The 24,408-nt window shown below is 45.5% G+C and overlaps 1 protein-coding gene across 1 annotated transcript in view; it reads right to left on the bottom strand.

Annotated features, from left to right (window-relative positions):
• Window positions 1-1,687: 1,687 nt before the first annotated feature.
• LOC146854824 (adenosine deaminase 2-like) overlaps window positions 1,688-24,408 on the bottom strand; it is a 551,112-nt gene continuing 528,391 nt past the window's right edge. Inside the window, exon 9 of the mRNA XM_085652184.1 lies at window positions 1,688-5,516. Coding sequence (XP_085508310.1) covers window positions 5,405-5,516 — 112 coding nt within the window. The 3' untranslated portion in view covers window positions 1,688-5,404. The remainder of the gene's footprint in view (window positions 5,517-24,408) is intronic.

Raw genomic sequence — 24,408 nt, 5'->3', positions numbered from 1 at the left:
CAACGCGCTCACGTCAAACACGTACAACGCATTCAACGTGGTGACCCAGCCTTCCAGAGTGACCAGGAGAATGGATTTAGCTGGAAGTCGACATGGAGAAAATGCCACAGTGACGTGATGCAGGTAATGCACACTTAAGCTCCACGCCCGTTTTCAAAATATGCCGTGCTGTAATCCTTGTTCGACAAATATTTTTACAATTTTGGAGAACTGTACTGCTGTACAAAGAAGTTCCAAGTAAATCCAAAAGGATGCAGGAAGTAGTTGCAGTTACCTTTAAACGTTGCAGGTAGAATAGAAAAATGAATTCCAAAATCTGCGTAGGTTGAAATAGCCTCAAAAATGGTACCAACCCTGTACTGTTGGTAGGAGAAAGGTACCATAAATCGTCACAAAAGTTTGTAGTAAATCGAGGTACTCTGAAGGCTATTCAAAAAGGGATATATTGCAGCAACAGCACAGGACCTGCTTTCAGTCCAGTCAGTCAACTCCCAAGTCCCCGCATTCTAAATCGAGAACAATGCTGGTACACAATACACTTAGAAAATAAGTAGGCTGTTAAGGGGACACAATAATAAGTAATGAAAGCATGTAACCATTCATTAAAATTATGCTAATTTAGAATTATGAAAGCACAGTAAAGAAATTAATTTTACAAGTTCACACTGGAAAATACAGGAATCGATTCTTTAGTTAGACAGTGCACTACACAATCAAAGGTAGGTTGGTGTCATCTCACTTTCAACACAAGAACATTTACTGACAAAAGCCCCTCACTATGTGCTGAAATCAATTGTGCATTGGGAACACTCGACAGGGTGTGTTTCTGCTGCTGTCACATATGAGGTCACAAGTCGACTTGTGCATGATAATACATTCACAGTTAGTTAACATTCTAGAGCACAAGTCGGAAGCTAAAAGCATAGGCCCAGGTTTACAACAAAGATTTATCATCAGGATTGCATAACTTTTTTTTAATGCAGAACCGACGCAAAATCCAGATTGGTATTTACAAACCTACTCAGAAGTCGGTTTGTGTTGGTTTGTAACGTGCATCCATAGAATAATTTTGACACAAATCCATATCTACAGACTTCTAGACATGGATTTGCAACAAAATCCAGTACCTATCTGAGGATGGCGTAACAAAGAGAAATATTTTTATTTCTCCTCGTGTTCTTCTGTTAATAAGTGCGCTGCATTCTGCATTGCCTTTCAGCACACTTTTTGTGCAGGAAGGGATTCCCTTCCTGCCCAAAAACGATGCCAACTACAACGCATATACCCTCGCACTTTTGTGCAATGGTGTCGGTGTTGGCGCATGACAACATAAAGTGCACCAGCCATGGGAAAGCGCAGAACAGCAGCACGTCCTAGTAGATATCGCACTGTTCAGATCTCTCCCGTTCACGCAAGGCAGCAATTTCAGTTGTTATGCTGTGTCGCGTGATTTATTTGTAAATCTGCGCCATAATACAAAGCTGTACACAATGAAAATATAAAGATGGTGTGTTAAAAAAAAAAAAAAAAGAGTTTAATGTGAAAACCATATAGGTACAAATAACCACGCAAGCTAGAAACATCTGTCTTTCATATTAAGCAAAACAAAGACAGACTTTGGCAAGGGAGAAGAACAAAAAGGTAAGTGCACACAGTGTTTCAGAAAGACAAAGATATAAGCAGCAAGTGAAGAAGTATGTTTATTAAAAATAGTCAGGAACATGCTGGCACCAAAGAAAATACTGCAGAAACTGTTAAGTAATAAGGGCAAAGTATTTTCTTGTAGGTCATCGAAAGAAGGAAATTGGGTTGTTAGACTACAAGGTCGAATGGATATGTATAAAACAACTACAGCTGTTGAAATAGTGTATGCTAGTATCAACAGAATGCAAATATCAGTAGTCGCAAACAAGCAGCAGATAAAGGAAAGCGGATTTCAATGGATGTTCCCTCTACAAATAAATGTTTCTTCTTGAGCCTGCAAATCTGAACGTATATAGGGAGGAATACATATTAAGGCAGAGAAGGAGTTTACAGAGGTAGTATGAGCATCAATATCAACCATCTGTATTGTCTTGCTCCAAATGAGTAGTATCTGGAGTATGGCTGATTTTGACGACTCAGGAGCAGGTATGAGGCGGTCAATAGTAACTATATGCTGGTATGCCTGATCGCTAATGGTAAAATAAATTGAATCCTGCTCAAATGAAAGTACAGTAGAATACCTTAAGACGAGGAGGTTGCTATCTCACCGTAGCAAGGGTGACCAGGTAAACAGGTCAAGGTAGAAAGATGGAAATGATCTACTTAAACATCACAAACTCTTCCACATAGAAAATCTGCACTATCACTACAGCCTTAGGATGGGTGCCAAGAAGGTATACTAGGTTAGGGATGGAGTTAGTGTCAGGGAGGAAAGGGTGGAAGCAACACAGTCTACTCTGAAGGTCAGGAGGTACTGTGGAGTGGTGCTGTGATGACTTCTCAAACATCTTAAATGCACCCACAAGAGTTATTGTAGGGGTGCCATCAGCAGAGAACATTACGATCTATCAATAAGTTTATAATGCAGAAGCAGTGGTAAAAAATTGGTGAACATTAGATAGGCCAAGAGAGAGCTTATCATGAGGCAAAGGGTTAAAGGAAGCTCAGAAGATGGAGTAAAATATATATTTCCCACGGAAAGGGTACTGAACGAATGGCTCAGCCTGCCATCATATAGGTGGTTTATTCAAGATGTCTTAAAGAGATCCACAGGACACCAGCACTAAGTAAGCATAAGCAACTCCATAATTGGGTTGAGGCGGGGGTGAATGTTTGTGTTAAGAAATTAGGAAATGGGCAGGCCAGAATAAGCACACCTTGTGGTATTGATTTGCCATTACGCCTATGTTTCTAAAGGCACACAAAGTATAACTCACTATGGCACCATCCATCGTCACAAAATGCAACACTTAGTCACACCAATTAGATATGGGCAGGTTCAAGGGCAAAAAAAAACGTTCATTGGCACAACAAGCATGATTGCGCTACTGCATTGTTGCCACATACTGTAATTATCCTAGCGAAGTAGAATTTTCACGTGTGCTTCAGTGGATACGTTTGCTTGTACAATGCAAATACTACAGCACATTATCTACATACATAGCAATTTCGTATCACACGTGTATGGTGTGCTTGCACACTTCAGCACTCGTAAGCATGCATGTTTGAACATGACATTCTCTCTTATAATATTTGCACATCCATGCATCCCCCGTCCACTGAAAAACAACCACAGTGTTTTTCTGCATGCATTCAGCTATTAGAGAACCTTTGATGTCAATGGAGACTGTACAGATTCTGAAGCGTGCACTATCCCCGAGCTTGGCGACATACCTCATTCAGATGGTGACGCCAGCCACTGAGTCATTTTCACCTTCCAACATGCTGTCACATGCTTACCATAGACATTAGTGAAGGTCATGTGCCTTAAAAACGTTTCTCACACTCCAAAAGTGTATGCCTCCCTTGATTTCACAAAGGTTGCTCCCTACAGACACCAGCCTTCACCGCCCCTGGATACTCAGGGGTATATTTATAAGATTGTGAAGCAGCGGAGCAAGTTACCTTGCTGCACTGCGTGACAGTGAAAGGGCAGAAATGCACCTTGCTGCACTGCGTGACAGTGAAAGGGCAGAAATGCATGGCGCATTCCTGCCTTTGTCCATGCGCTGGCACCGTTTTTTCTGCCCAGCGCTGACATATGCAGGATTATTTTCATGCCAGAAGGGGCACCTTCCTGCACCAAAACAATCCTGACAGGCATCTTCCTCTCTCTCTCTGTGCTGCAGCATGCGGCACACATAGAAAGAGGAAGTAACCAGAAGAAATAAAGATATTTTTCCTGGTTACACCTCCCCTAAGAAGGCATATCTTTTTGGCTCATTCCCAGCTCTACAACTTTTGGTAAATCTGGGAATGTGACAAAAGCGATGGGAGTTGCATGGGAGCACCAGAGTAACGCAACACAGCGATTTGCATTGCGTATTGTTACTCCAGATTTATGCCGCCACTCAGGGCCACGCAAGGTGGCCTTCCGTGACTTCATAAATTGCATTTTGGGCTTGCGTTGTGCTTGCATCATGTTTCGTGGTGCTAGCGTAATGCAACTGCCCTCATGAATATGCCCCTTAGTTCGTTAAGACGTGTGTCACAATAGCATGTGATTGAGAGGTACAAAAAGGGAAAAACCCAGATATCACGAGGAACCTGGGTAATGCAAGAAAGGAACAGAACAAGGGTCCCTGGTCAAACATAATATACAATGTTCAATGAAAAAAAGGTTTAATCACAAGACCTCATGAAAAAAAATAATCAGTAATAAAATCAGAGAGGAAAAAATGCTTGGTGTTCAAGCGTAACACACACAGGAGGATAACCATAGGTTATTGTACCCAAAATGAATATTCGATATCTAACCCTATCAAACAAAATCCTAATTATTAGGGTTCGTAAAATTAACAAGTCAATGGCGTTTCAATCCCACAACGGTAGGGGATCATCAGCACCCTTAGTATCATGAGCCCAAGGATGTTATGCATTCACAAAGGAGCAAGGCGGGAAAGATTCTATTCCCTGACATGAGGAAAAGTGGATTCCAATGAAACTGCAATGAGTGTGGAGGGGGCCGCTGTCTGGGAAGTCTACAGATCACTGGATGGTGGAGGGGTGCATGGTATCTAATAAAGTCGGGACGAATTCAAATGTTACAAATTTAGTCTCTGGTGTAGAGGTATGGGCAGAAACAGTAGGGATTTTTTAGAAGCCCCTTGTTTGTCACTTTAGAATGGGAAAAAGTGACGTACCGGTGGCACAAGGGGCATATAAATAAGCACCGGTGTGTCAAAGCCAGTTTGTACTCAAGGAACAATCGCGCCCGAGGTCGGAGCAGTGCCGGCAAGAGCCGGAAATCCGTTTGTACAAAATGGGCTTACGCTACCCCGGAAGTTGTGAAATCGAAACACTGTCTTGTTTCTCTGTTTGTCACGCTTGCGTACCAAACACGTTTTCATTATTGATAATTTTATTATTGATTGCTTGTTTTCTTATGTTTTGTGATTACATCTTTTATTCCTTTCAATATTGTATTTTTGATACTATGTTTGACCAGGGATCCATGTTCTTTCCTGTGAAGCAAGGCCATGGATTTTTCTAGGCGAGGTTAGTCCTGGGTCTCTTGCATGTCACCGATAAAAATATGAAAAGAGGAACATTTTGGGATTAAAAACGCTGGCTTCCAATTTCCCACCGAAATGCATTGCGTCAAACTGATTTTTGAGATACACATAGAAGTAAAGTCCATTCAAAATTGCCTATTTTTGTTAAAAGAATCAGAGCTGTCCTTGGCATTGAGATGTGCACTCTAGAGCTCCTTTCCTGACTTGGCATCGCTGAGCTCCTCCACAAACTGTTGCCATTTTTGACGCCAGATCACCAGTGCTCCAGCCTTCATTCCTTCGGACATGGCGCTGTACCTGCAAAGAGGAAGGTAAACTGCTCATCCCCAGTCTTGAAGAAACAAGATCATTCAACAGCAACACCAGTTGTAGATAAAAAAAATTCAGTTTGAAGTCTCGAGTTAACATTCTATTAAATAAAAACAAACTTATTAAAAGTGACAACAAAGATATATTATTGTAATTTATTAATGTTAGTAGTATTTAAAACCAATTTACACACATGTTGGATTTAAGGCATAAGGAAGGAGTAGGTGGCATCCTCATATTGAAAGGCATGTGTTAAACTAAATGAGGATCTGGGTTAAGGAAGTGAGGGTGATAAGTTACTCTACGTTAGTTGTTAATCAAGGTTTTTTATACTCAACTGGGAATGTGGTAGAAAGGCTTGAGGTCAAAGGGATGAAGCTGGCCTGGTTATACATGCCTAATCTTGATGTGCCACACTCAAAAAGCTATGCTGAACTGACGTGCCACTGAAGTTAACAGTGTGTTTAAAGGAACCACAGAATGAAGTTGTGCTCAGAAAATAAACCCTATGAGCGTTGACCATGTATGGAGTCTGCAGCAGGTCCACAGTGGTAGGAGACACCGTTTTAGATTGACACTGCGCTTAAAAAATAATTATTGTTAATAATAACATTAATAGTAGCACCAACTCTTGTTCCTCCACGAGCCCCTCTATCTCCAAGCATGAGTGATACATGAACCAATCCTTCATTGAAAGTGCCACAAGAACATGGAACTCTCTATCGCCGTGCTTCTGCTTGGCCACATGTCATGTTACCTTCAAAAAAGACTTCAAAGCCCTCTTAGAACAACACCTGGCCTAAACCGCACCTACCTGCTCATGCTCCCACTAATTGCATACTGTTGTGAATAAAGTGACCGTGGACGCTTCTTAAGGTAAGTTAAGTCAATTTATTACAAGCCAGCAGCGTAACGGAAACTCCACCGCTGACCAGTCGAGCAACTGACCAGAACGAGAACGCCAACGAAAGAAAAACTCTAGAATCTTCCCAAGACATTCCATAGAGGTAAGGGAACAGGGAACAAAGAAAGGACTGAGCATGGCATATAGGAAAAGCAATCATAACTTACATGTATAACACATCTCCCTCCTTTATACAAATAAAACAAAAAAACTAAAATAAACACAAATATAGAAAATAAAGGCATATACTTGGCGCAGGTGGACTGTGCCTTCTTACATTCCAGACGTCATGGAACCCTTATAAGACTTCTCCATAAGCATGAAAGCATAAATTTAACAAACAAAATCATTCAAATACACAGGTGGTCTGCGCCTTCTAACACTCCTGACCTCAACGGAGCTCTTGAGGAACTTCGATTTTCGATCACGATCGAATCAACCCGCCATTTTGTGACCCGCCGCCATTTTGTGTTGCCATCACTCAGGCAGCACGGCGAACAAAGTCTATTCTGCTTTTTCTGCAAACCGACGTCGAAATACGTTCTCTGCCTCTATTTACAAAGCTGGTGTTAGAACTAGCCGAGTACACTAATCCCTGTCTGGCTTTCCTAATCCCCGTCTCAACTATCTGTTGGTTCACACTATTCTTTCCTGACCTTATCTTATCGTCTGGCCTTCACTGTCTCCTGCTAGCATTCTCTCGTTTCACAACTGTCCTCCAACACACACAAACGTATCTCGCCACCTGCAAGTTAGCTATGAGTCTGTTAATAAATTAGATTGAGGGAGGGGTGACAAACATAGTTGGAGGAGAGGTCTCTTCGAGTCATCCGACACTTCTGTTTTCAAACCTTTCCTATTGGTTCTATCTTGTTTTCCAACTTTTCTTATTGGCTCTTTCTTGTATGCTCTGGGAGTGCTTTTGGTTAATGTATACGAACATTATATGGTATTTAACCCTGTGCACCACAGAGTGAAGTGGCAGTCTCCTGAGAACCTACTTTGTGTACTTCTAGGATAACTGTACTAGCTGCAGCTAAATAAATCTGATCTTCTAACGCCGACAGAGTGTCTCGTGTCTCTGTGTAGCTGAGCAGGAGAACTCCGGAGACTGGGGCGTACCCTGCGCCGCCAGACCCCCAAAGGTTCTGGTTCTTCACTCTATGAGTTTTCTTCTACATAGGCTAAGGCATCACCACCACCTACTTCCCTTATACAGCCACGAGAAGGGCTTGCTGAAGAACCAAAGTCTTCTGCCAACACGTAACCACTACTCCTACACATGTTGTCACATCCTGGATCAGATGTATTAAACTCCGAAGGATGTGTGGCTCTCTGATATAAAGCCACACGATGAAGGTTCCACTTGTCACCATTCTCCAAGATGACAAAGTGCAGAAAGGCAATTTTGACGTTAAAGGGTCCCCTTAATTTAGTAAGACCCTTGCCTAACCTACAAGACTTGACTTTAAAAAGATCTCCCTGAGAAATGTGAAATTTCCTACCACCAGGATCACTTACAGGCACTGCACCCATCAGACCCCCACTTGATACCCACTTCTTTATCCAAACAGGGACCAAGTTGGTACCTGGAGACCTCCCACGCATAAGTTCAAAGGGAGACTTATCGCACAGATTAAGTTTGGTGGTGCTATAGGTCGACACAATTTCCTCCACCATGGTTTGAGTAATGCCACCACTGACACAAGCCATCTGGATGATACCCTTGAGCACACGGTTAGCTCTCTCACAAAGACCGTTACCCTGTGGATTGCAGAAAGAAGTCCAATGATGTACCACCCCACAATCCATAAAAAAGATTGCATGACATGTGAAGTAAGTTGAGTACCATTATCAGTGATGATAATAGAGGGAAAACCTTCTTCATGAAACAATTACTTCAATAACACAATCGTGCTCTCCGTGGTAATGTCCCTCACAAATTTCACAATCAACTATTTAGAAAAAACATCAATGACTACAATGGCAAGTCTCTGACCGGATGGTAACTCATCTATAGGTCCTATGAAATCCAAACAAATGCTGTGCCAAAGCTCTGACTGGATCCTTGATAGGAGCCCACCTTAAGTCTTTTCTTTCCCTCCATGCACACAGAACACTTCTCTACACACTAGGTCACTTGTTCATCCATCCCGGGTCACCAAAAGTTAGTCTTAAGTCGATGTTGGGTCAAAGATTGACCCAATGTCCCTCATGAGTGAGAGCTAGGAGTCTGAATCTCAGAACAAAAGGTGGAACGAATCTGTCACCCCAAATGAGAACATTACCAAACACGGATAGTTCTTCTAAAACTTTGATAAAAGGACGCACAGAGACAAGCACACAACTCGCATGCCTCACACCTAACTTAATAAGATCCATAACAGCTTTAAGGACATGATTCACTTCCTTTTCCCTACACCACTCCTCACAAGTAAAAGTTCCTTCACCAATTGCCACTACTTCATGTACAGTAGCGACAGCACCATCATCACGGGTTAGGGAAATGGGTGAACCATCAACAGTTGCCCACTTGAGAGACAACCTGGATAGGTAATCAGCGTGGAGATTTCTCCAACCCTGTATGTGGGTAACCTCATATTGGTGTTCTTGCAGCCTAGCTGCAAGTCTGACCAACCTTGCCGACACTTTACCTGCATCTCTAGGAGACAAGATCTTCACTAAAGGATTGTGGTCAGTCCTGAGTAAAAATCTTGTCCCCAGATGTACGTGCGGAAATACTCAACACCCCAGGCTGCTGCCAGTGCTTCCCTTTCAATCACTGAGTAATTTTGTTGAGAAGATGTGAGTTTCCTGGATGCAAAAGCTACTGTTTTCTCTCCCTCGGGGTGTTTTTGTAAGAGAACGACCCCAAAACCAATAGCACTGGCATCAACCATAGAGATGGATTTAAGCTTTGTCGAATGGTGCCAAAACATTTTATATTGTTAAAACAAACAGATTGTTGTTCACCCCAATCAAATTTGGCAACTTTTTTAAGCTATTGTCTCAAAATCAAAGTTTTGTCAGAAACCTTTTGAACACATTTAGAATAATACTCTATGAGGCCCATGAAAGACCTTAATTGATCCTTTTCCATTGGAGATGGAGCCAGTTGAATAGCGGCAAGCAAATTCCTCTTAGGTTTTATACCCAGCGCTGAGATCTCATAGGCCAGATATTAGATGTGCTCCACCAAAAAAGAACATTTCTGTTCACGAAGGGTGAGACCTACTTCAGCAATCCTGTGCAACACTGATTTCAAAACTTGGTTGTGTTCGATGACAGATTTTCCCCAAAAAAGAATATCGTCCTGAAAAAACACAGCTTTGTCAATGCCCCTAAAAATTTCAGTGACCATATGCTGGAACACACGGATGATAGTCTGCAGGCCAAGCGCGTGAATTGAAATGTCCCTTCCGTGGTGATAAATGCTGTTAGGTGTTTAGCACAGTTGTGCAACTTTATTTGATGGTACGCACTTTTGAGGTCGAGTTTGGAAAAGAACTTGGCATCTTTTAAGGTGGAGACCAACTCACCTATGTTGGGCAAAGGAAAAGTATCTGTTACCACACACCTGTTAAGGTCCCTGAAGTCCACACAGAACCTGACTTTGCCATGGACCTTCTTAGTAATAACATTTGGATATATCCAACTAGAGGCCTCTAGGGGTTCAATAACGCCACCATCTAACATGTCTTTTATAAGAGATTTCATCTCATCTCTCACCACCAAGGGCACTCTCCTCAATTTATGTTGGACTGGTATAGCGTCTTTTTGAGAACTATTTTGTGTACGTACCCTTTAAGTACTCCTAACTCACTTCTAAAGACACTACTTGACTCTTCAAGAATATCGTTGAAACTCTCATCTTCCCCCACTTTGACTTGTGTGGGTGCTCTTGGATTCAGAACAATATGAAGATCATATTGGTGAATCCAACGTAGAATGGGGGGTCCATCCACCACTACATACACCTTGCTTTTTGTGGACCTATTGGAAAACACAATTTGTGCTTTGAAAAAGCCTAACAGGTCATTAGACTCCCCTTGATAACCCGCAGGAGATATATCCCTAGGTGCTAAAGGTCTCCCTGACCACTCTTGATCAAACATTTTATTGGGGATTATAGGGGATATTCTCAAGAACGTGTGATAACCATCGCAAAATTAGCTTAACGCAACTCTTCACATCGCAGTCTATTGCAGAGAAAATAACTCTTTGTTAACATGGTATTCTCAACACGGCGGTACCATGCGATAGACCCACGATAACCTGTCAAATGAACGCGATGCCGCAAAAACACGAAACACGAACATGGAAATAGGAGCGATGACACCAATCGCAATACAAAAATCACCGAAAACCAGCCACAGGCCTGCAATTCCCACGCGTCATGCGGGAAAATGCACCATAAAGTCAGAAAAAAACACAAACAATAGCCAAACAACAGCGAAGCACAATGGAGGTAGCCGGAGCAAGTGCAGAGGACAACCAAAACCCCATAAGCCCCCCGGAGGACCAGCCTGGGACCTCGGGGTCAGTGAAGGGCAAGGTCAAGAAGAGTAGGAAGAAGGGGTTCAGTCCGCAGGAAAACAGGATCCTTATAACGGAGGTGGTAGAACACCATCAACTACTGTTCGTCACTTCCACTGTGTCACTGGCAACTAAAAATGGAATATGGCAAACCATCGTAGACAAGGTGAATGCGGTCGGAGTGCTGAAGAGGACAATGGAAGAGGTCAAGAGGCGCTAGAATGATGTGAAGCGCAAAACCAAGCAGAAACGTGCAAACAACCTGAAGGCAGCACTGCAGACTGGAGGTGGGAGTCCAGCGCCACAGGAGGGGCTGGACGAGATGGAGGAAATGGTGTCCACAGTCATCAGTGGGGAGACGGTGGCAGGAGTTGGTGGCCCGGACACTGCTCAACATGACCGGACACAACAGCACCAGGGTAACGACCAGGGACTGGGGTGACGGGGGATATGGGCACAATGTCGCACATGCACAATTAAGTATAGCACATCTGCGAATAAACCATGCCCCAGACCCCCAACTCCCACCAATAGACCAATGCACCCAAGTATGCAACATCTCAGCACTGTATAAGCACAGAAGTCAGAGGCACACCGCATGTAAGGGATAAGGGGCAGCTAAATCAGAACTGCAGGGGCTACTCCCCCAAAATGCGGCACACACACATTACATGCAGAGCACATCAACATTGACAACGATGTGGCACAAACCTCAACACGACCACAACAGAGCAGAGGACACAGCTGGTGCCGCTTGTGTGTAGAAACTGGCCAATCACATATGGCATTGCAGGGAAATGTGAGTTGACAATGTACAAGTACAAACACACATCTGTGATGTTGTCGAAATGTCAACTGTCCCGCATCAAATAGGCAGCTCCCCCTAAACACTCACAATGTACACTGTCATGCAGTCTGAATGTAAACATGTACAATGCATCAACATACATGCAAACACAATGTTAAGCTGCATCTCCCCTTTACCTTGCAGGGGGAAATCGAACACCTCCTGCAGAGCAGGCCGAACCTCTCTTCTCTGATGACGAAGAGGACCACCACACCTTCGACGCCCTCCAACAGCTCATGGAGAGCCTCCGCATCCCACTTCCAGGAGCAGGGCAGCCCAGCTGCAATGAGGAGAACACAGCAGGCAGCACCCACCACCACGGCTGCCTCCCAGGCCCCTACGACGAACACAAGGCCTGCCAACTCCGTGTGTTGGGGTGCCAGGAGAAGCTGGCTGAACAGGTGCAGGTGGGGTTCGACCGCATGGCAGCCAAACTAGACGCCATACGTGGGTGTCTAAGTCCCATCAGGGACCCCTCACAGTCCCTAACAGACACCCACAGTCTGCTCCATGCTCTCCAACGAGCCATGGCTGACGACATCGCCAGAGTCCTGACTTTGAGACAAGAACGAATGTCTAGTCAGAGTGCCTCCAGCGATCTTGCCTGGGAGTTTGGACTCATGTGGAGGCTCATGAAGAACATGGAGCTGGCGGAAAGAGCGGCTGCCACGGCTGCACACCAGCGAGAGGTAGCTGGGTCCCTCAATGCCATAAAGACCCTCCTCATGGCATTGCTGCCACAAGGCCCGGCGCTGATGTATGCTGCTGCTACCACTCCATCCACATCTCCGGCCCCTGATGTGTCAGTGACACATAGTGCGGCAGACATTCCACCTCTGGCCCCTGATGTGTCAGTTCCACACAGTGCTGGAGACAGAACACCACCATACACATGTGAGGCACATGAAACAGCAGAGGACGAAGATGCGGATGAATCTGCCTTGGTGGTGAGAAGGAAGCGGTAGCATTCATCTCCGCCATATGGCCTGTTCCTGCTTGGTTCTGCCCCTGCATCATCACCTTCCACTGTCCCCCGATGCACTATGCGACACTCACCTTGGACCTCGACATGGACTGCCATATTCTGTTTGGTCACCAATGACACAGCTATCAGAATGCGGACTGAACTCCTCCTCTTCTGATGTACCTGTCATTCCCTGAAGAACTCTGGCTGGCCCTCCACGGGCCAACAATGTGAAGTGGGGTTTGCATGGCCCTGTACTGCTTCAGCTTCAAGACTCCACTGAATGTGCAATAAACATTCATGTTCACATAGATGTGTCATGTCTATGATCTTTCAAGTGTTGAAGTATGGATGAATGTAGGGTCAGTGATTCCCCCTTATGTTCATGTTGTAGGACTTGGGTCACGGGTGACACATAGACGATTGCGGTCCAGGTGGCGCCGACACTACAATGGAGACACATGCATTAGTTGCTTCCCTGTCCAGCCCAGGACGGAACCAGGCCCAGCGCCCCGAGGTCATTGTTCACACCCATACGCTGGACTGGCATACGCCAGGCCAGCCCACTCCGGTTACGCTCACAGGAGAGGACGACAACGCTACATGTCCCAGGTCTTCCCTGTAGGGATCTGCTGCTCACAGGTCTAGTTGTCAGCATGCCAAAAGGTTTGCCTGTTTGCACTGAATTTTAAATGAACTTGTTTAAGACTTGTTTTCAAATCCAATTTTATTTTTGCTTATCAACACTGAACTGGGGGTTATTATTTTGATAACGCTGCTATCTGATGTTTAAGGAGTGTGTTATACTCCTCTTAATCTTGATTGGCTTACGCGAAGCCCACTATCGCTTAGCCACGCGTCTCGGGTGGTTAGCGCTCTAGTTTCTGCACGCCGCCCGCCCATTATCCTACTTAAGGGACACAGGACGGTCGTGCAGCACCGAAAGGTTTGCCTGTTTGCAATGAATTTTAAATGAACTTGTTTTAGACCTATTTTTAAATCCAATTTTATTTTTGCTTATCAACACTGAATTGGGGGTTATTATTTTGTTAACGCTGCTATCTGATGTTTATGGAGTGTGTTATACTCCTCTTAATCTTTATTGGCTTACGCGACACCCACTATCGCTTAGCCACGCGTCTCGGGCGGTTAGCACTCTAGTTTCTGCCCGCCACCCGCCCATTATTCTACTTAATGGACACCGCACGGATGCGCAGTGGACGCGTGCAGCGGGCGCGCCTAAGGCAAGCCCATCTGCGCCCGATCGGGGCCAGGGACCATGATCCCTGCACAACTCCTACTTGACCCCCTTAGGTACACCTCTAAACAATTAATGGCTCTGCGCCCTACTTCACATACAATGTGTGTACAACTATACCCCGCGTATACTAATGCCTTGGATGCTTTGATCAGGAGCGGTGTTAGTTGTGATTTTACATTGCCACCTATGTCCCATAAAGATCCCAAAACTTTTGGCAACCATAATAACCCTACGCAAAAAACAAAGACACAGGATAAAGTCTCCTCTGGGAACTCCACTCTTAATAACTCTGAATTCACATTTTTTTTGTATAAATTGCCGCTCTTTCCTTAAACACAGAGCGGATATATTTGATCTTTTGACCAGTGAATACCCAGACGCTATATTATTAATAGATACTTGGCTCCACGAGAACTCGGGGGCCTGAAGTAGCGGCCGCGCTAGCAGCCGGCTATTCTATAGTAAGAAATGATCGCAAAGACAACATTGGCGGTGGTCTGGCCATTATCTTCAACAGCCGCTACACATGCAAGTTTGAAAATTTGAGCTATAAGGACTGCGAGGCCATGTCATTTCAACTAGCCTTAACTCCCCAATTTACTACGTCAGGAATCTTATTTTATCGTCCGCCTGGCCCAGCGGGTCGTGGGGCTTCCGCAATTCCTGACTTGGTTGCCCCCTACCTGCTCAGCGCAGCCAATTTCACAATTTTAGGTGATTTGAACCTTCACTTTGATGATCCCTTCTGCCTTGTCAGCACTACTTTAATTACTGATCTGGCGGCTATGAATATTGTGCTTCACAATACCGGCCCCACTCATGTGGCAGGCCATTTACTAGATCCGATTTTTTCTAACATCACCAGTATTAGCTGTTCCCCAGCTCTTTCCGTCCTTTGGTCCGACCATTTTTTGATTGGTTTCAGGGTCGGAATTGAATCGTCCAATTTAATCGTTCCCATTCCGGGTTGTAAGTTTAACTTAAGAAACTGGGGGAAACTGGATATGATTTTATTTTTAACAATTTCTTAGCTAATAATGCGCCCGTCATTAACCAGGTCTCTATGACCGATTTGGACACCATAAAAAACTGGATCTCCAGTTCCGTTGATTTCTGCCTTCCTACCTCTACTCAGAAGGTGAAAAACCATCGCCCTCCTGCCCCCTGGTTTTCTCCTACTTTAAAAAAAGAGAAAAGGCGCTGGAGAAGGAACTATGCATCTGCATCTAAAATTACTTATAAACAGGCAATTAAAGAATACCACTCTCTTTGTAATACCGCTCGGGCAGAATATGTCAGTTCCACAATTTCTCATGCCAAAAACTGTCCTAAGGTGCTTTTTAAATTGGTTAAGGAACTTTCTGGTGCGGCCACCCAAGCTCCGCCTCCGATGCTTTTAGAATCACAATGCGAAGCGCTGGCTATGTTTTTCCTTAATAAAGTGGAGCAAATTAATTTAACATTTAACATCTCCAAGATCATTACTTCACAGCTAACTACATCCGCACCTTCTTTACCTCACTCTGGATTTCAGTCAGAGGTACAGGGGGAGGTCTGCCTTAGTAAACTTGATCATTGGATCCCGTTAGATATCATCTCCTTCAGTCAGATCTTAAAAAGTCTCAAATCGGGTTCCCCTCTGGACCCCCTCCCAGTTACCACACTGCAAAAACTTGAGACATCTGCTCTACAGCTGATTATGGAGCTACTTAATGCATCCTTAAGGGAAGCCTTGGTTCCATCGGAGTGGAAACATGCTATGATTCTTCCACTCCTGAAGAAGGCTAATGCTGACCCGGCTCAGATGTCCAATTTCCGCCCATTTCTCTGCTCCCAGTTTTTCCCCAAATTTTGGAGAAACACGTGAATTTGCAATAATCCCGATATGTTGAGACCTATACGTTTTTGCATCCCTCTCAATCGGGCCTTAGAGAAAGCTGCTCCACAGAAACTACTCTCCTGGAAGCCACCGAAATGATGTGGAGCCGCTTGGACGCCGGTGACACTGTGGCGCTCGTATTATTAGATTTGAATGCCGCTTTTGACACGGTATCTCACACTGTACTTCTGCAAGCCTTACAATCTATTGGCGTAACCGGACTCACCCTGATATGGCTGGCTAACTTCTTAATGGACCGTACGTTTCAGGTCTTTTCCCCAGCGGCAGTATCCAAAATTCATGCCTCTCCCCAATGGGTAACACAGGGCTCTATACTCAGCCCTTTGGTATTTAATATTTACGTTAAGCCTCTGGTTGATATCGCAGAGGAGGTAGGACTGTCAATTTTTTCCTATGCTGACGACATCCAAATAATCTTCTCCCTGTCTGCTAAAGAAGCTGTGCAATCTTCTTCTCTCATAACGGGGCTTCGTAATATCGCGCAGTGGATGCAGGCTAATTCACTGAAACTCAATGGGGAGAAGACTGAGGTGCTAATCTTAGGGACGAATAAAGAACTTTGTGGTCTTCAGCACTGGCCCCCTGAATTGGGTGCCTTCCCCCAGCCTACCCACCAAGCACGCAATTTGGGTTTCATCATCCATGATCAACTCTCGATGAAACATCATGCAGTAAAGGTTGCGGCGACCTGTTTTGGCATCCTTAAGTGGCTGAGAAAGATCTTGTGGATGTTGCCAGATTCTACACAAAGAACCGTAGTCCAGGCCTTGATTACCTCTCGCCTGGACTATAGCAACAGTCTCTTTTTGGGATCCAACAAGGATGTTATACGCAAGTTACAGGTAGTACAGAACGCAGCTGCTCGCCTTCTATGCCGTATCCCCAGAACTACGTCTACCTCTGGTTCTTTGTGCACACTCCACTGGCTTAAAGTGGAAAACCGTATCAAATTTAAAACTCTATCATCTTTAAGATCAAAACTGGCAGGGTCCGGCAATACTTGAGCACCTTTGCTCAACCATATGTTCCTTCCTGTCCCCTTCGCTCAGCTAATCAAGCTAATTTTATGGTCCCTAGGCACAAATTGTCCCGGATGGGTGGTAGATCTTTTTCCTGCTTGGGACCCACTCTGTGGAATTCCCTTCCTCTTGCACTTAGGACCGAGACCTGCTATACCCATTTCCATAGATCTTTGAAAACCCGGCTTTTTGATCAATAGGCTTCCCCTTCCTCATTTTGGCAAACTGCAAGGCGGCGCCGGTAAACCTTTGGGTAGCTGTGCACCTTATAAAACCTAAAAATAAATAAATATGCCACAGCCACTCCCTCACGGCTGGTTTACACTCACAACACCCATCCAGCACAGCCGTCACAGGACATGTGACCCTGCAATAAATAGGGACTGGCACACGTTCTGGATGCCATTTCCACTCTCTAACTGGGTGTCTCTGTGTGGTTATCATTTATGCATGAGGGCCTAGGGCCCTGCCACCTCACATTGCCCAATGCCGTGGTTGACATGATGGCGTCCACACCACGAGACTCGATCATAAAGGGTCCATGGCTTGCGGTGCACAGACTTGGTGGCACCGGATACACTGCGGCAGGCACAGGCACACTGCCACGGGACGGTGTCTTTCGGTGCACTGAGGTCGGGGCACCTAAAGTGCTGAGCGGGTGTGCAGCCTGCGATGATGCGCCATCCTGGCAGTCCGGACTGGTAAGGATTAGTGTGAGCCCTGCTGGACCGCAGTGCTGGCCTACCCCCACGTGGCGTTGCCTCGCGGTTCACAGAGTTAGTGGCACCTCAGAGCTGGGCGGGTGTGCAGCCTGTGATGAGGCCGTGTGCACTAATGTGATCTCTGCAATGCGAAATCAAGACCCAGAATCAAGTGTGTAACCTGGTGGCCCGCAGTGCGGGGCTGTATGATGTGGAGGGTGCCATGGTCGTGGGCCCCGGGCTTAGATCTCCCACCGGCACGTGGTGGGCCCTCTTGGAGACACGCCCGTGGTGGAAGGTGAACAGTGAGGCTTAGTTGTTCAGGGGCGGGCAATCACCGCTGGGCGGCGGGAGGGGCTGAGATGCAGCAGCCTGTGTGCACAGGGGCGGGCAAGCGATGATGGCGTGTGCAACTGTATGGACTCTGCCATTCATGTCTCTGGCAACTGTTTCAGATAAGGGACCTGGGGGACTGCAGTGTATATGGGCACGTGGTTGAAGACACACCAGTGGCAGCAAGTGAGCAGTGGGGCTGGGTCCGCAGTGTCGGCACTCTCTCTCCCTCTCTTTCTCTCTACCTCTTTCTCTCCCTCTCTTTCTCTCTCACTCTCTTTCTCTCTCACTCTCTCTGTACTTTGATGTGCACATGACACACCTTCTTATCTAGCTTTTTGTCTTGCTGGCTGTGGCCTAAAGAATGTCCTGAGAAGACCGGCCATGACTCTTCAAAATTGTTGGTTTGGGTTTATTCTGTAACAAAGAATTATTTGGATATTCTAAGATGAATGTATGATTCTCCTTTTTCTGTCCACACATGTACGTTAGGTGTTGTGATTGTGTGACTTCATGCCAATTGTTTTGTTCATGATTTGGTAACGTTGATGTGCAATATCTTTGTCCAGGGGGGTGGGGTATACCAGGGGTAGGGCCCCGGAGGGGGGGGGGTCCTGAGGGTGGTTGCTGTGGGTGTTGTTGCCTTATTGGGGCTCTGAGCTGCATGTTCAGTTGCTCCAGGGTATCTGTTGTTCTTCATGTGTGACTCTGGGCTGAGTTCCCTTGTCTGGTGCCGGTTGTCGTCCAACTTTACACCAGGTAAGAGCAGGTGTTAAAATCCTGCAGCTAACGCGCCTTATTGCATGTTTTGTGTTCTTATCGCCGATCTGGCTGGTCGTTGAGAATGTTGCAGAGTGGTGGTGTTGTGGCTTTTGGCACGGGAACGCCTACTCTGCATCTCATTAGCGTTAGTAGCCAGAGTCATCTGTGGCTATGTTTTTTGCAGCTACTTTCGCAGGTAAACTGGTGATATGGGATGTTAGCACCAGCTTGTGAATGGGGCGATGAATTTATCGCGTCTCTGGCTGTGGTAAAGTGCCGATAACTAGGCGATAGTTCCTTGAGAATATGCCCCATAGTGTATCTGGACCCAGTGTCTACCATTAAGGAGACTTGTTGTCCATCAACCAAGAACACAGCTTTGGGTCTGTTCATCCTTTTGTCATCATCTTGAGGATCATCACTCTCACCAACACTAAGGATTTTATCCCTGTTTTCTTTTGTCCACACCACACTATCTTGAATGACAGCTAGCCTAGGTCGTGCCCTGGTTTTGCACATTTTGGCAAAATGTCCTAAACGACCATATTTGAGGCATTCTTTATTCGTGGCAAAATAGAATTTGGAATCAGGAGTATGTCCATTGCTACCACATCTTTGTGAATAAACTTTTCTTCCCCGTGAATTTGTTCTTGCTCCTGAGCAGTGCTACACTATTAGAATCATAGTTTCCCTGGTCACTTCCTTCACATGTACATTTATCAGAAACTTCAGAAATATCAGAGTTGGTATTATGTTTATGCAACTCTTTCATGCAACCCTCTGACTGCTCTATGACTTCGGCGAAATCAATTGCTAACTTGAGGGTAGGATTTTTGGCTGCCCACAGCCTTTCTTGGATTTTTCTTTTATTGCATTGAACAATTAACTGGTCTCTTATTAACTCATCCACCGTAAGACCAAAGTTACATTTTATAGAAAGTTATCTCAACCTGGCAACACATTAATCGATGGATTTCCCGCTCCTCTGACGGTGAGTATAAAATTTATAACAATTCATTACTAAATTCTCTTCTTTGACATACCTAACTTCAAGCCTACATATTGCTTCTTTATACTCGTCTGGCACAGGTTCCCCATTGGCTTGTAACGCTTGTGGTAAGTACCTGAAAACACGCTGGCCCTCCTTGCCCAGAGTACCAAGTAAAAATGCTTTTTTCCTTTTGCCACTTAACTCATGTCCATCCAAAGCAACCAAATAATTATCAAACATGACTATCCAGTCTTCCCAAGGTATGGAAGGCGTTCCAGCCTCGACAAGACACCGAGGAGGTGGTAACACAGAAGTATGATGAGCAGACATAGTGGTAGCTAATGACAAAAATAAAGATGAAACAGGTAGGCGTGCACAACTAGTATGTCAAAGATAAAAACAACGAGGTGAGCGTGTAATTACAAGGTGCACTACCTAGTATTGCAGAATCAATGTGGAACAGATGGTGTAGATGTGCATATCACCCTGAGTAACATGCAATAGGCAGTATACTGTACAACCTGCGATGAATTCGTGGAGACACGCTGAAGCCCAAGGTGTGCGTGTTACCGAGAATGAAAGCACAACATTAGGTTTTAGTTGTGCCTCACCGTTGTAGTGCAATGACCACTAGGAAACTGAAACGTTAACTGAAGACACTTGTTTCCGGTGAGGAAAATGGCCACCGAGCGTGCTGATGTGATGACGTATGAGCCCTAACAGGTAGACTGCAATGCTGATTGCGGGTGCTGGAAAGGAGGAGTTCAACAGTAGAACATGGCCGCCGTACGTGCAAGCGTGATGATGTGCTGCTCGGCCAAAATACCTTGCATATCGACGTCACGGGAGTCCGGAGCCCAAACCAGTGGATGCGAAGGCGCTCCTCTTTGCACTTCCCACCTTCCAATGTCCAACACGCTTGGACACCGCAAAATGTGTCGAGGGAATCGGTGCTGGGACCAAAATAACGGAATGGTCCGAGGTGTTCGCTGCTGGACTCCGCCCGCTGGAAGAAACTTCGCTGCAACTCGTCTGGTCAGCACACAAGTTCATTGCCAAAATCTGTTGTGAATAAAGTGACTGCGGACGCTTCTTAAGGTAAGTTAAGTCACTTTATTACGAGCTAGCAGCGTAACGGACACCCCACCGCTGACCAGTCGAGCAACTGACCAGAACCAGAACGCCCACGAAAGAACAACACTAGAATCTTCCCAAGACATTCCATAGAGGTAAGGGAACAGGCAACAAAGAAAGGACTAAGCATGGCATATAGGAAAAGCAATCATAACTTATATGTATAACACATATGAACATCAAACTGTTCAGTTGATTGATGATCCTCATGGAGTGCTGTACCACCTGCTATGTTTTACACTGCTATGTTTTACATTGAATATGTGAGAAGTGCTCTACCTCACAGGTTGGCTAGCTGATCGCTCCACACCTTATTGAACATGTATATTTTCTATTTATTATTCACGTTAGGAGAATGGACTCCGTGGGCTGCAGCGGTGTCCTGCTCGTGCAGGGGCACCCTCTCACTTAGAAGCAAGCACCCTGCCTTCAGGATTGCAAAAGGCCTGCTGTAGGGGTTACTTATAGGTTTTAAGTGCAGTGACCCAAGATATAGTAAACCTATATCTTTAGTAAGTGGTGAACGCACCAACTTACACAGGCTGCAATGGCAGGCCAGTAGTTCCATTTTGAATGGTCTCTATGGGTGGTACAATAGATACTGTAGCCCACAGGAGACCTCTGGGGTACCTATGCCCTGGGTACATGGGTACCATATGCTAGGGACTGACAAGGGTACCCCAGTATCCAGTCTGGGATGTACCTAAGTACTTACCATAACACTTTAGTGAGAAAGCAGGTAGACTGGGGTCCTGATTAGCAGTATCCCAGTCAGACTAGTCAAAACACAGCTTAGTCCCAGGCAAAAAGTGGGGGTAACCATGTAGGAGGGATCCTACCTTCCTACACAACACCCCCCCAAACGAAAGGCGATAAGGCTAACCTTGCCCAGTTGAGACTTTATTTCCTAAGTGGCCATATAAGGAAGGTCCTGTATTTGCATGGATACTCCTTTTCCTTTGGTCCACTAAGAAGTTCCTACTCTGTAGGGTCTTGGATCCTCTCAAAAATTTGAGGTGACTACCTGTAAGCTGTTTGAGCCAAGAAAGAGGCTGATGGGGTGTCTGAGTAGGGAAGCGAGGCCCTAACAGGGTTGGTCTCAGCTTCCTCAGAGCACTACCATGGAGGCCTTTCTTTCTATGATTGACTTATATCAATCCCTAGGGTCAACCTCTAGCTGCCTACAGCTTCTGGTTGATACAATGGAGGGCCAGTAAAGGTTTGGGACAGCTTGGTCCCAGGTTTTTCTTTGCCCAACAAAGTCCATCTGGGGGATGTCATTGCCTAAAGGTAAGAGGGATCCCTCAGACTGCTGAGAATTATCCACCTGTCTAGTACTACTAGGCTGGGGGTCCCTAATCTGTGGATGAGGGGATTCCTCCTGGCAGTGGTTCCTATGGGGTCAACTGACATCCCTGACCACTGCAGCACTAGGCTGACTGAAGCTGGGTAGAGAGGGGCAGGATACCTGCTCCAGACTGGGAACCTCCATGTAAGGCTCTGGGGCAGTTCCTGCACAAGGGGTAGGATCAGTTCCCTGAGGAAGCTGACCCTTACCTATAGTCTTGGGGGGGAAAAACTTTTTTTCATCCCCTTTGCTCTCTGGTGGAGTACAGTGGGCCATTCCTTCAGGCTCCACTACTCCTGAGCTTCCCTGTGGTTGGACTGGGGCCCTAAGGGTCACACCAACTTTCTTAGGGAGGCCTAACATCTCTAGATGGGCCTTCAGTTCTACAGTTCTACTTTAGCCCAGGCTAAAGTCTCCAAATCATTACCCAAGAGGCAATCTACAGGTATGTTTGGGGACACTGCAACCCTTTTGGGACCAGTGACCCCACCCCAGCTGAAATTGACTATGGCCATGGGATGATCTGTTCTAACACAATCAGTGTTGGTCACCTGGAATTTGTACTCAGGTAGAAGCTGAAGTGGGGGCACTAGGGTTCTTGTCACCAAGGTGACACTAGCTCCTGTGTCCCTATAGGCTATAGCTTTCTGACCATTGATCAAAGGCTTACCACTTGCCCAAAGTATTGGGACTTTCAGTAAAAGTGGCATACCCTATGCCACCATCACAGACTAAAGTAGCAGGTGTGGGGGACCTGGCTAGGCCAGCATCCACCTCAGTACCCCATGAGCACCCAACAACATTTTTGGGTGTGCTACTACTACCTGGGGGTTACTTCCAGGAGCAATTAGAACCAAGTCCTGTGCACATGTTTAGGTAGATGGTTTTAGTGTAAAAAACGCTATTTAAAGTACTTTTAGCACAGGAAATATGAAGGTTGACATCAGGATAGTCTTTGCGAGGATATTTATATATCAAACCAGATCAATATAGAAAGAAAAAACAGCCGACACGTGTTTCGTCACAACGTGGTACAATTGTGACTCTTCAGGGCTGTAGTAGGGAAATTCTGTGTTGCGAAAGTCGCAGTATCGGTGATACTTCCAACCCGGTAAGGACACGGGTTCATCGACCGAATGGACTGAAAGGAAGGTAAAAATCGTCCTTCCCCAGTGTTTCAGAAGTAATCTGAAAACACGAGCGAACGGACGTGTCAGTCCGTAAGATCGGGAGACCTCTGCTCCCTGGTATTGGGCGGATGGTAGTCACGTCTTGATTTACAGTGTAGTGGCTTCCAGGAGCACTAGAGGGTGCTGTAGTAGTAGAAGGAATGTTTTCCTTATTGCTGGCCTTGGAGCAATCAGAATCATATTTCTTGTGGCCTTGCTTTTTACAAACAAAGCAATACGGTTTCTTTTCAGGAGATGCAGGAGATGGGACCCACCCCCAGAGGAGGACTTTTGGGGACCTTCAGAGGACTTATTTTTAGACTTATACCTACCATTCTCTTGGGTTTTTGAAGTATCTTTCTTCTGGTCACCACCACCTGGGTTCTTCTGCTTAACCCTGGTTCTGACCCATTTATCTGCCTTCTTTCCCTATTTTTGAAGAGAAGTCAGATCTGAGTCCACCAGTTACTGGTGCAATTATTAAGGATCTGCTCCCTCATAATCAAATTGTACATTCCTATGTAGTCATGCACTTTGCTGCCAAGTAACCAAGTATTTATAAAAATATGTATTTATTATACAATACACTTTAGTATGTTTTAAGTATCTCCAACATGGAGATAAACACAATGCACACAATACTTCAGTTAGAAATGCAGTAAATAGCATGATATACACAGTGGACTCCAGGGAGGACCAAACCATACATTAAGAAAGTGGTATAAGAACCACGACTCGAGTCAGGACGATGTTGAGAGGACGTAGAATCACTGGGGACCTACAGAACCACCCAAGGTAAGTAGATAGGGACCCCACGCAGAGCGCAGTAGTGAATACTTTTGGCAAAAGGCTGCCCTGGTCCGCAACACTTGTTTGTTGGGGAACAAGGTGGTGTAGGGCAGCTGCACCGAGAGAACCTGACGCTTACTAATGCGATAAGAGGAGATGATCGCAATGAGTAAGATAGTTTTGAGAATCAGAAGATGCTATGAGGAACGTCAGGACCAAACT

This window comes from Triturus cristatus, chromosome 4_1, assembly GCF_964204655.1.
Source record: "Triturus cristatus chromosome 4_1, aTriCri1.1, whole genome shotgun sequence".
Taxonomy (NCBI): domain Eukaryota; kingdom Metazoa; phylum Chordata; class Amphibia; order Caudata; family Salamandridae; genus Triturus; species Triturus cristatus.
Note: the sequence above shows the minus strand (reverse complement) of the source record. Positions and strands in the feature narration are given on the sequence as shown.